The sequence below is a fragment of the Camelus dromedarius genome, chromosome X (genome assembly GCF_036321535.1).
Source record: "Camelus dromedarius isolate mCamDro1 chromosome X, mCamDro1.pat, whole genome shotgun sequence".
NCBI classification, from domain to species: Eukaryota; Metazoa; Chordata; class Mammalia; order Artiodactyla; family Camelidae; genus Camelus; species Camelus dromedarius.
The window spans coordinates 5,399,746-5,412,562 of record NC_087472.1 but is presented as its reverse complement, the minus strand read 5'-3'; the positions used below and the strand labels follow the sequence as shown (position 1 = coordinate 5,412,562).

General features: G+C 46.6%; 1 protein-coding gene across 3 annotated transcripts in view; it reads left to right on the top strand.

Moving 5' to 3' along the window:
• Window positions 1-10,614, top strand: part of AFF2 (ALF transcription elongation factor 2) — a 465,346-nt gene extending 454,732 nt beyond the window's left edge. For all 3 annotated transcript variants that reach the window (XM_064482806.1, XM_064482805.1, XM_064482807.1), the window contains 2 exons: window positions 1,224-1,414; window positions 6,133-10,614. In XM_064482806.1, coding sequence (XP_064338876.1) covers window positions 1,224-1,414; window positions 6,133-6,254 — 313 coding nt within the window. In that variant the 3' untranslated portion in view covers window positions 6,255-10,614. The remainder of the gene's footprint in view (window positions 1-1,223; window positions 1,415-6,132) is intronic.
• The last annotated feature ends 2,203 nt before the right edge of the window (window positions 10,615-12,817 follow it).

Sequence of the window (12,817 nt, the reverse complement as noted above, 5' to 3'; positions counted from 1 at the left end):
CCTGGAAACGTAGTTGCCAACAGGCAGCCAGTCAAGTCGGGGGAGTGGAAGAGGGTTCCTGATGATGTGCAGGATATGTTCGGAGGAAGGAGGAGGAAGCACGCAGGCTCAGCCCCAGACACAGCTTTCCCCCCATTTCTTTTACTCCCCCAAAATGTTCAATCATAAGAAAGTGGTGCATCTGCCTGGGCAATCGTTCAAAGCCTGGCTGAAGGAGAACAGGAGGCCGAGGGTGTGGATGGACCTTGCTCGCGGGCACAGGCAGCCACCCATGACTCTGGGACTGTCCCTGACCTCAGTCCAGGCCCTCTATGCGATGTGCAGCCAGCAGGCGAGTTCCTGCTGATTTTAAAGAATGAAACAAAAATCTACCTCCAGACATTGGTACTGCCCCAAGTAGGACTCCGAAGACTTCTTTTTACAAAGCAGTGTGCGGGTGAACTGTCAGCAATTAACAGCCATTCCGTAGCACGTCTTAAAGAACCCTAAAGAGGTATTCAGAATCTTTTTCCAGCTTCCCTAATAGTGCTCCTTGGGGGGCTTTTAAGAATTGCACTTTGCTTATTGTGACAACTGTATTTGGAGCAAAGTGTCATCGTGGTTTCCACAAAATGCTTTGATAATACACCGATAGCGCACATCAAGCCTTTCTAACTGCCAATATCCATTCTGGCAGCAGGTGGAGAAATCGTAGCTCTGAGCTGATTCTTCCTCTGCAACATCAGAAGACTTGCTATATGTATTCAGAGGAAGAGCTATGTTTGTGGGTAGATTTAATGCCAGAGGAAGATTCACCCAGCTCTCTCTGGTATTTTAAAACAAAGTAGCAACATGCATGGAGTCACCCATGGTTGCCAAAGACAGTCAGACTTCAGTGTTTAAAGTTAGGAAAGGAGAAGGATGGCTCATTCACAGCCTGGCACCGTAGCCCTGTGTGGGTTGGTCTGATGAGGCAAGAATGGGGTGATGATAAGCTCTCTCTATGCCGGGGCCTCTGGAGAAAGCTACTGTGTTGGCAAAAGCTGTGGAAGTTCCTCTGAGAAGAGTCAGAGGGATGCGAACGCTGGCTCCACTGCACTCGGGCTTCACGTACATTCACTGTGCTCAACCTCACTGTGGCAAATCGTGTCCGCATGAGGTCCCGGTGTGACGAGGGAGGCCTAGAGCAGCACTGTCACTCTTGCCAACCATCCTAACAAGGCCTGTCTCTTCCCATTCCCCAGGAACACCCCGTCCCCGGTGTCTCTCAACAACGTCTCTCCCATCAACGCCATGGGGAACTGTAACAACGGCCCGGTCACCATCCCCCAGCGCATTCACCACATGGCCGCCAGCCACGTCAACATCACTAGCAACGTCTTACGGGGCTACGAGCACTGGGACATGGCCGACAAACTGACAAGAGAGAACAAAGGTACGCGCGTCTGCTCTGCTCGTTGCTCACAGGCCGTGGTGGAGTCAACTTGTTTCAAGGGCCTTGAGCTTTCCGCAGGGGCCTTCTCTCTGTCTGTCTGATTTGCAGGGCTAGATCGGCGCAGAGGGGCTTAGCTCAGGGCTGACACAGTGACCGGTTTTTGCTGAGAGAGTGAAAAAGGCCTGGGATGGAGTTCTCCTTTTGAGCTTCAAGTAATCTGAACTATGATGTGTTGATAAATGTCCGTTTCAGATTTTCACTCAATGGTAAGGATCAACACAGAGAAACAGAGCAAACCAAAAAAGAATGATTTGCAAATTAGTTAAGATACTATTGGCTTTTTTTCTTTTTTTTTTTTGGAGAGGGGAGGTGGAATGAAGGCCCTCTACGTTCATTATAATCGTCAGCGCCAGTGAGTGCGTGGTACCGTGGCAGGCATTCAGAAGCCAGGACCAAGCCTCAGCCAGGGCTTTTCACACACTACCCCTGGGATGAAGGATCGGGGTCCTGCTTATGGGAACGCATGACATTTGCTACAGAACAAATACAAGAGGGACCCTGCTTTACCAGAGAGTGAGTCGATGGTCCTTGGCTACTTCTGCTGCCATCTATGACACTAACTGTCGCACAGGGTCACCCAGAAGCCTCACTATCCCAGTGAAGGTTGGAAGTTCAAATAAACCGTACTTTTACCCTCGCCGTTCCCCTGACTTCGCTGATTCTAGCCCAGCAGTCAGCGACAGACCCACTCTAGTCAAGGCGGGGACAGATATGGGTCTTACAGAATCAGACTGCAAAGAAGGGGCCGGCGGTTTAGAGCAGTAGAAACATCTGGTGGAAACAGGCAGGCATTAGCATCATGCATCATCCTGTGGCTCCTGCTGGGACATGATGTGGTGCAAATTGTGTGGAGTGGGCTTGGGTCCCAAGCAGTGACCGGGCTTTCTGGGAATCAGGCTGGGACAGCAGGCCACAATGATGCAGATGGAAGTTCCCATGGGTTCCACCAAAAAGCACTTCCTGGGCTCCCTGGCCCAGCTCTTCTCCCAAACCCCAGGGTCCTCACAGCTCAGGGAGTACTCCTTTCCTTCCCACTCTGGCCCCAGGGCCTGGCCTGCTCCTCCTCTCTCTGAAAAGCTGCTGCACCAGTGCCTGATCACGGAATGAGGACTAGACTTCCTGCACCGCTACTGCGGCGTCACCGAGTGGGTGGGGAAACAGTCCCTCGGAAGGAGGAAGGGCGCAGAATTTGAAGCCTAATCATTTAATTAGAATCCTGTCCAGCACTGGCGGGGTGACCACAGACAAGTTACTTAAATCTCTGAGCTACTTACCTGCTAGCTTCCGTTTCTATGATGGATAAAATAATATGATGACGATGAAACTGCCCCAAAAGGTGATAGAGATGAAGTGAATAAAATAGTATGTATAAAGCACCCAGCATAAAATATCAGGTGCAAGGTTGAAATCCTACAAATATTTATTTCTCTTTCCTTACTTCATATTGTGCTATATCTAAATAACTCAAAGATTCTGTGGCCATCAATGCATATGCCATAATTTGGGACTTCAACCCTTGACCCAGCTATAAACTTCACTGAGTCCTGGGGCTATTTGCATGTATTGGTTATGTGTGTTCACGCAGCAATTTCTATATGCCACGCCCTGTACTATTTGTTTTATCATTTGTTGCCTCATTTAGCCGCATTTCCTAGATGTAGAAACTGAGGCTTAGGAAATTCACTCATGACATCACAGCTCATAATGTTGGAAGCAGGAGCTGAATCTAGTGCTGTCCGATTCGAGAGTCTGAACTGATCCCAATAGGCTACACTGCCCGCCTAGAGAGCAAGACTAGCAGTGCGTCCTCAGACACCTTCAGTGAGCGCCTGTCCTCAGTTACCTGAGCAATGGGCAATCTTTAACTTGTCCACTTTCCAAGGCTTCTAGAAATCCAAAGACAACTGGCCCAGACAACCAGGCTGATCCAAAGGTTCTCAAATTGCTAATGAAGGCATCGGCATCTTAAGACTTGCCTACCTTGTCTGCCTCCGCCCTTCTCTGTCTCATTTTGTATTGGTATCTTGAGGGTAATTCAATATTTATGGATTTCCTTCATAATTGCATCCATTTTCAAAATCTGTTAAAGTAATTCCTTCTAATTAACCACAGAACTTTCCAGAAGCAGTAATGTAGCGGCCGTGGGGATGTTGGAGTGAGATGGCGCTAATCTTGTCCTCAGCACAGTGTGTCAAGGAATTGTTAAATTCTCTGCCTGATATTGAATGAATCAAAATGACTCGGTCACTCTACCAGCAGAAGGAAGATGCATCCTGCTGGTGATGTCATGGGGCTGTCCAGTGGACTCGGCGAAGGGCCTCGTTTGGAGTCTTCTGTTTGCAGCCTTCAGTTTCACACATTTATCATTTCTGAAAGGCTTAGGGTTGAGAGTCCTCCCAAATCTGTCTTGTCCACATAGAAATGGGGAAACAGAGGAGATTCCCTTTTGCTTGGTACTCCGCCTCCCACTGGAGACAAGCAGGTACTTGCTCCTTTCTCCACGCACTTGTGCAGTGGAAATGGCTGAGGCTGGCCGCCCCTGCCCCACGTCTGCCCACCTGTGCAGCTGCAGGAGGCTTATTGCAGAAGATTCTGGTGCTAAAAGGGGCCAAGTGGATCACTTATATGTGGAATCTAAAAAAATAAAAAGGCCACAAATGACCTTATTTATAAAAACAAACAGACTCAGAGACATAGAAAACAAACTTATGGTTACCGGGGTTGGGGGGGAGCGGAAGGATAAATTGGGAGTTTGGGATTTGCAGATACAAATTACTATATATCAAATAGATAAACAGCAAGACCCCACTGTGTAGTACAGGGAACTATAGTCAATATCTTGTGGTAACTTATAATGGAAAGGAATATGAAAAAGAATACATGTATATATATGTATGTATAACTGAATCACTATGCTGTACGCCAGAAATTAACACAACATTGTAAATTGACTCTACTTAAATTAAAAAAAATAAATGGGCCAATTGGGCTGATTCTGCCCTCTGGCCTTTGTTCTAGAAGCCCTGTTGCCTACCTTTCCAGCTGCTTACTTGAAGCAGTTATTAAAATGGTGACCTGGGTACCAGGTTAAGAATGCCATAGCGGGCTTTGTACAGAATTCCCCAGGGGACATCCCAGCTCACATGCGGCTTACATTCACTCCACGGTGACTGGGTCCTTTAACATTTCCTTTAATATTGTATTACATAAGAAAGTAGTTTAGATGCCAAAAATAATTGACTCTTTTACCGGCAGAAATCACTTTTATTTCATAGTACAGGTTAAAAAGTATCACATAATCAAATGAAGTTGATACGTAGAGCAGGAGCCCATGTGTTACAAATAACACGAAGAATAAATGCACTGTTTAGTGAAATGCCATCTGCTGGGCAATCAGGCGCACAGAACCCACGCGAGGAAATTGCTTCCCAAGGAGGCAGGAGAGCATCCCAGCCGCTCGCTGTAAGGTCGTCTCCAGCACCTCCCCCGCCCCCGCCCCAAAGATCCCTCACCCTCAGCCAGCACAGGAGTGACTTCCTTGTGGCTGAGGCTGCCTCCTCCAGGGGAAGCTAATGAAGAAGATGCCCGAGAGCTCTCTCCTAACCAAGAACAATGCAGCACCAGACAGATCAGTTCAGACGTGAAAAGGGGAAGCCTAGGACTTTCTAGAGCTCACATGGTTTTTCCCGCGTACCCCCGACCCCGCCCCAAAGCAGACAGTCTAAGACTCTGGTCAGTAGTGTGTCCCCAGTGCTGCCCCTTCCCCAACTCATCTGGAGGGGAATCGCCAGGCAGTCTTCCCATCCATGTCCCAGGGGGCAGGGGGACGTGTTATGTGGCAGATACTTAAAGGTCATTTTCCTTCCCTAAAGGCAGAAGACTCACCAAATCAGATGCTTCCTAGACACTTGTTTGGCCTGAGATGCTGATGGCTACAGTGGCTGTGACTGCCTCAAGCCAAGAAAAATCAGTAAACTCTGTTCGTTTAGACAAGAGGAAAAGAGAATGTTTTTAATGCAATAGCACAGAGAATGAAAAACTGCTTGCTATCATATAGACCAGGGCTCCCTACCATTTTATGTATAAGGACCCCTTTCTAAATATAAAGTTATAATGTATAAAAATATTAATTCAATATATAATGTCAATGATATTTAAATACATTTTATTTTAGATGTGTAATTTTGTGTATGTTTTCAATATATAAATATTATATATGTTTATACGAATATATTTTTATAAGTAATATATGCATATTTGTGGTGAATATCTGTGTGCGTCTCACAAACCTCCACAGGACTGTAATGTACTTTTAGAATCTGCTGTCTGAGAAAATACACAGCGATTTGAAAAAACTGACTCTGAATTAACAGATGTAAAGGAGTGTGTGTTTCATTAATCACAATAACCTTTACAGACATTACTTATGCTGTGGAGTTTGGGGCACTAACTACAGATGAGAATAATAGGGCTTAATAGAGAGTTTTGGTCGCTTCATAGGCACTCTGTAAATTTCTGTTGGATGAATGAGTGAATGAATGAACAACAGATAAGTTTTCCGATGCCCACAAGGCGGTGGTGCTGCCCGAAGGCAGCTTAAGCAGTCAGGGGCCGTGACAGCATGCAAAGGCCTGACCAAGGTCTGCTCTGATTTTCAGAATTCTTTGGCGACCTGGACACGCTGATGGGGCCCCTGACTCAGCACAGCAGCATGACCAATCTCGTCCGCTACGTTCGCCAGGGACTGTGCTGGCTGCGCATCGACGCCCATTTGTTGTAGTGGGTGCTCCCCGTCTGCAGCCCCACCGCCCATCACTCTACCTCTACCAGAGCACCCTCGGTCGCTGGTGGAACACCACTCATTGGGAAAGTTCTCTTTGATTGTGTTTGTTTTTCTGCTTCTTTTGCTATCTGTGAAAAACAGAAGTCATTGTCAGTGGACACTACAACTTGAGCGCAGTGTATCTTTTATGACTTAGTCAGTTTTCAATATTTTATATGCATTTCTCAGCTCCCACCATCCTTTTGTGCTTGATGGAATGACACAGTCCTTACAGTATTGTTTTAGGTCCACACTACCCCAAACAAAGAATGGAAAGCAATTGTGATGGCAGGTTCCTGAGAAGTGAGACGGAATGTCATATATATATATATGTCGTATGCCATATATATGTATGGAGGTGAACACAGACACAGAGGACCTGCAAAGATTCCAATTTTCAGCAGTAGCCATTCCCCAAACCGTGTTCTTATGTCCAGACAAGAACGTAGTTCATAATCCTTTGTTAAACTTTCGTGGTTCCCACAGACTCAGTTTTCAGATGAGAATTTTCCTTGTCGAAACCCACTGGTTAGATGTTGTAGCAACATCATAAAATCGAGAGTATTAAGAAAATGAATGAGCACAGCGATGCTGCTCAGAGGCGACACTGCGGCGCACAAGCAGAGGACTTCGGGATTAGCACCCCTTTCCTGATTCATAGCAATGTCAGTGATGAGAAGGAGCGGCAACACTGATTTCGACAACTTCAAGGCATCCGCTGGATAAATCTTTTTGGACTCCATGACTGGAAGCGTAAATCCTCACCTGGGATTCTCTTTGTGGAAAGCTGTCCTCTTGAGGGCAGTTTAGTCGGTGCGCACCCTCGTAGCCAAAATGCTACACTAGAGATGTTAGAGGTGTTGGAGATGAGAGATAAGAGAGGTCTGGAAACCGTCCAGGAAACACGCACCTCTGCCTCTTTTGCAGGTAGTAGGCAGGTCCATAACTGGCAGGATTTTTTAATTGTATTTTGTTCAAATCTCTGGAAACAAAAGACGAGTTGTCACTACCCAGAAGTAATAACACACAGTCGGCTTCTTAGTGGCTTTAGCATCTGGACTTCCACAGTTAGTAGCCACAGTTTCTATTTCGCAGGGTTTCTTTTTTTCTTCTTTCTTTTTCCTTGGCTCTTTCTTTTCTTTTTTTGGCTCATTCGCTTCTGACTGAAATACGATCACTGATTTTATTCAAGTTTATATTAGCATATGAATCATTTCCATGAAAATCCCAAAGAAAACCCCAAACTCTCGAAGTGCTAACTAGCCTTTCAACAACAGCAACAAAAAAATGAGTCTTGGGGTACTGCTTCACCCTAGAGTGGCTTTGAGAGAGCCCTGAAGATTGGGGACAGTTCACCTGATTTGGAGATATTCCCACATCAGTTGTGACCGTCCCCCACCCCTTGATGATCCTCTGCATTCATTTTATGCCCCTAAACATCGCAATGCAAATATCACCTTCGCTGTTCCAGCTCACCGGAAGAACCCCCCACCTGCAGTAAAAACCACTCGTACGTTAGTTCCTTGTAATTACCTGCCGGTATCTAATTCCACACAGCCTTTAATCTGCTGAGTTATTGGATTCTGTTCACTGAGTTATGACCAGGTAACTAATAGCTACATGCACATGAAAGATACAAACTTGTATGATTTTTCAAGCATGTCATGCAAGTCTGTAGCAGGAGCGGTGAGGGATCACTCCGCACTCTCACTGTCAAGGTTAGCTATGTCCCCAGTTGCAAAAGAGCCAGATGAGCTCTGTTCTGGTCATCTTTGAGTTTAAGACCCTATGCGGTATAATAAGGCTGTGGAAGTTGGCCTCCAATGGCTGAGGCCACGTTGTGAAGATGACTGCTGGGAGCGTCCCAGCAGCTGAACCCAGCACTTTTCATGCTCCCGGGGTGGCGGAGCTGGACGTTCGCAGTCTCAGCACTCACACTTGCAGACACACACACAGACCAAGGAAGCCCGAGAGACTCTTCCGAGCCTCTAACATGGGGAAATGATCATAGAAATGACCCCGAACACCCAAGGAGGGTGTCACATATACAAGTGAAGCTGATGGCTTTGCAGTGACTCCAGTTGTCTGTTTGTATGGCTTACCAGGTAGAATGCCTGACTATTACTATATATAATGAAGCCCGCTGGCTTGACTTGTAAGTTCAACCTAGACCACGATCCTAGACCATCATGGATTTAGGAATAGATTCTTCTTGAAATTCAACCTCCAGAAACTAGACATTGGAGTGCTAGGGGCAGTTTCCCAGGGAAACAAGCATATTGCCTCATGAATGAAAGACTCGTACCTCTAGTTTCAGCGAGCCATTAATATCTACATTACACACAACAGGGAGGCAGCAGAGAGTCCCGCTCGCTGCCCGTATGCGTCACCTCTGGTGGCTGAGTGTAAAACGTGTGCCAAATCAGCAGCACGATGATCAAATCTGACAGTCGAGCTCAGGATCACCACCTGATTACTTTGCAGACCCACTTGTAAAGCAGCTTAGAAACCAATTAAACATGGAGGGTGAATTGCCTTCCCATCCCTGGAGATGAGACGTCTTTCGGTTTCATGATTAAGGATTGTTGCTGTTTTCCAGGCACTTGATTCATCACATTGTAAATGGTGATGTGTGTTGTAGGTGTGCAGCTATTTGAGGGATTGAGATATTTTGTCAAGTAAATCTCTTCGGTGTACCACTTTGTGGGAGGGATACAAGACATGTGGATGGCAGCGAGAGATCCTGCCTTGAGGCCTTGATGGAGGCTTGGTGAGACACAACTCAGTAAGCTCATGGAGGTAGGGAGATGGGCAGCCACCACTATGCCTTCACTTGTCACCCAAGCTCCAACCACAGAGAGTTTGACAAGTTTGTGTTATGATGTTGGCTTGGCTTTGTATTTTTAATTAACTTTGGATTTTTTAGTGGTTTTGTCATATTACTGTCTGAGTTTGGTAGGTAGGATTAATTTGAAAAGAGTATACTCGTGTGGTCCTCGGGGTAGAATTTAGCCGTGAGCATGTTGTTAGCCAGCCTGTAGACTGTTAATTACTTAATAATCTCATTGGGAAAATACTAGTAGTTGTATATTTGGATGACATAATTGGAAAAGCAGATTAGCTGCTGCTAACTTTGCAAAGACTCGAGATTGGGATGCCTTTTTCCCATGTAACGACAGAAAAAGATTCAACTCTTCGGTCAGTAACCAAGTTGCTAAATTAGAAAGAAACCATTGGCTCAAATGTGTTTGGCTGAGTTTCCAAATGGATGGATTTTCATTGGGACAGTACCTTGCCTCATGCATTGGATTGGGTCTTTAGTGGAAAGAGAACTCCTTCTGTCGTTATCTTTCCCAAAGCTAATTCAGATTATGTTTTATTCAAATTTGCATCCCAGAGGTTGAAGTGGGAAAGTGAAGTTGGAAAGCATTTCTGAAGGCAGAATCGATTTAGCCGTGGGGGTGGAGCCCTCGCGCACGTCTCAACAGACATGATAAAATTCACCTGCGTGAGTTGCCAGGTGGGCGCACCAAACTGGACCACTGGGTAGGACTACTCAGTAAGGCAATGAACTGCTCGCTTAGAGAAGCATCACTCTCCCCATTGAGCGAACGTGTGGCGAGACGCTATAGCTACACAACATGGAATGGATGGGTCGAATCAGTGCCCCCAAATTCAATTCTGGGGGGGAACTTGGAGCCAGTTGTGGCTGCGCTGTACGCGACTGGCAGACTAAATTCTTCTTCCTCGTCGTGGTTGTCGTCTGTTGTTCTTGTTGTTTCTCGTTTCCACTCGCACAGCCTTATTCTCAGCATTAAACTCGGATTCATTTTCTCTTCGGTGTTAGCAGACTCCAACAACAGGAATGGCATCCGTGTATTGATAATCAGCATTTACCCTGGCAGGAGGCTAATCGGATAGGCTGGTCTCAGACATGAATCCTACCATCTGATATTTTTGGGGAAAGACAAAGTATGAGTTCCCTTTCCATTCTCCTCCTCACCAATCTAGAAGCCCTCTTTACCAAGAGCATCCCGTTTTCCTCTGTAACCCATCGACTCAAAGAAGATTGCATTATGGGGAGGGCAGACGGGGGTGGGGGTGGGGGGTGGCCAGGCAGCAGTTCTCGCCCCTTTCTGCTTCTGGCCTGAGGTGGTAATGAACCTTTCATCAGGCTCACCGTGGGTTAGGGGACCCAGAATTGCTCATTCTGATCCATGATCAATCATCGTTCTTCTAAGAGATTGGAGCTTTGCTGTTTCATTAACTGTGCAGTGTAGACTAATGGTGTTTAATAAAAATCATTCAAAATTTCAAACTCTTTTGCCAGTGACCTCAATTTTGTTGGCTCTTTGATTTGTACCAGACTTTGAGGAGGGAAGGGGGAAGCCTGCTACCAGGCCCCTGGTGGGATGCTGCGGGGCCACACACCCAGCGCCCGCCGGCACTTTGCTGGTGACCTGCAGCAGGCAGACCAGCCAGGAGACTTCCTGAAGTGTGCCCCATGGATGCTTGCAACTGGGGTTAGCTTGTTCCTACCGAGGGGATCATTGCTCTCCAGCCTCTGCAGCGGGAAGGCAGCTGCCATTTCTGGAGCTTAATCCGAATTGCAAATGCTTTACCTACTTGGTTTTGGCCCCCCTCACTCTTGTGGCTACAGAATAGGAAAAAGGGTTCAGAGCACAGTGGGACGCCAAAGGCTAGTCAAATGCGTGCCAGATGCGCGTGCCCTTCTGTGGTTCTGCGGCACTTGTGACAGCAGCGGAAGAGGAGCTCCTGGGCAGGAAGCAGAATTGGGGGAACCCCCAAAGAGGCTGCGTTGTGCCATGTGGACCAACTAGCTTCAGACCGGGAGCTAGCGTCTCCTTCGGTCAGCCGGGCATGCTGCAAGTGGTCTATTGGTAAAATGTTTAACAAGGTCTCCAAGAACCGAAAGCACTGAATTTGTGGCATTTGCCAGTGGCCGTGGCGGCACTGCTCCCACCCTGGCTGATTTCGAGCTACTGTGATGTCAGTGAACACAGAGTTGGGAAGAGATACACGCCAAGCTGGGAGACTGGGCCGGCCGGCCCCGCCACAGTCCTGAACGCAGCCAAAGAGGGCTCATATTTCGTGTTTATGTTCGTGTGAACACACACACATTTTAGTGACAAAAACTATGACATCATTTCCAAATATGAGTCGATCCTCTCGGAACGTAGGTAATTTATGGTGAAGCCTAGATGGGCGGGTTTTAAGCAGGAGCTGGCCAGGAGGCATGAAGCCCTCTGCGGCCCCAAGCACGAATCCATCGTGGGGCTGGCTTGGCCATCTCCACCTCTCCAAGGTAAAACGGAAGTGAGATAAGTGCTTAGAAAACCCTCCTGGTTGGTTTAAAATGAGGATAGGTGAGTATTATTTTATTATTATTATCACTGAAACGTCCAAGTGGCATTTCAAGCTTGTCAGTGTAACTTGAGTAAAGGATTTACTGTTGCTCCTACTAGTGACGGCCTTTGGCTGGCTGGAAGCATTCGGGCTTCTGTGGAGAACAGCGCAAGCCAAAGTGTATTGTGTTGTTTTCTCATAACATGGAAACGCAGCGATCCTCCCACCTCCCCGCTGCTTTCACTTGAGCTGTTAAGGGATCCAAGTTACTTCACATGTGTTTTTAGTTGAAAGTACCTACTTGCTGTGCTCGCTCCGAATTCAAACCTGAATGTCCCCTGTATCAACTATATGATTAATACTCAGAAATGATCATCCAGACCAAAACAGTTCCCTTTTCTACCCAATATAAAGAAAACCAAGGTCACTTAACAAGAAGGCATAAACTTCAGTATATTTTTCTAAGAGAATGAGGTTTTCATTAAACACACACATACACAAACTTTTCTTTTTTTTTTTTTTTTTTTTTTTTTACTAGCCCTCCTCATCATCAATCATCCTGAGAGTAGAACAGAAAGTCTCAAAGGACCTGTTCTCCTGGTTTGGTGCCTCTTCTACAGTTAATAAGAGGCTTGTATCTGGAAAGGTCGAAGAACTTGCCCTAAAATCTTATTTTTCTTTAAACATTTCCATGTTCTGTCCCAGCCCGAGTCCACGATCAAGTGCTGTTAGCCCTGGAGGACACCCATGTCTTACTCTTCCTTTCTGGCCTTTCTCTCTTTTGCCTCTGAAGCTCTTCCTGTGGCCATCACAGTAACGTGGAGGGGTGGTCTTCTGGCGCCTTGTGATAACCCTGCAGCATTTGCCCTGACTGGAGGGAGGTAACGTCTGGGTCTGGTTTAATTGCCATCACAGTCACATGAGGACTCGGTGTCCCCCGAGGCGATGGACCAGTTTGCGCGGCTGTAGAGAATTAGAAATGTGTTCATCGTCATCCGTGATTTTCCATTTCCAAACCATCCTCACTAATCAGTCATATTCACCCACAAATATCACAAATGAGGTTGATTCTATCTCAAGACAATTTGTCAAATAGCCTTCTTCCTGGGCTCTCTGCTCTCTGGGTATTTAGAAAGCGAACTGTCTGAGACGGA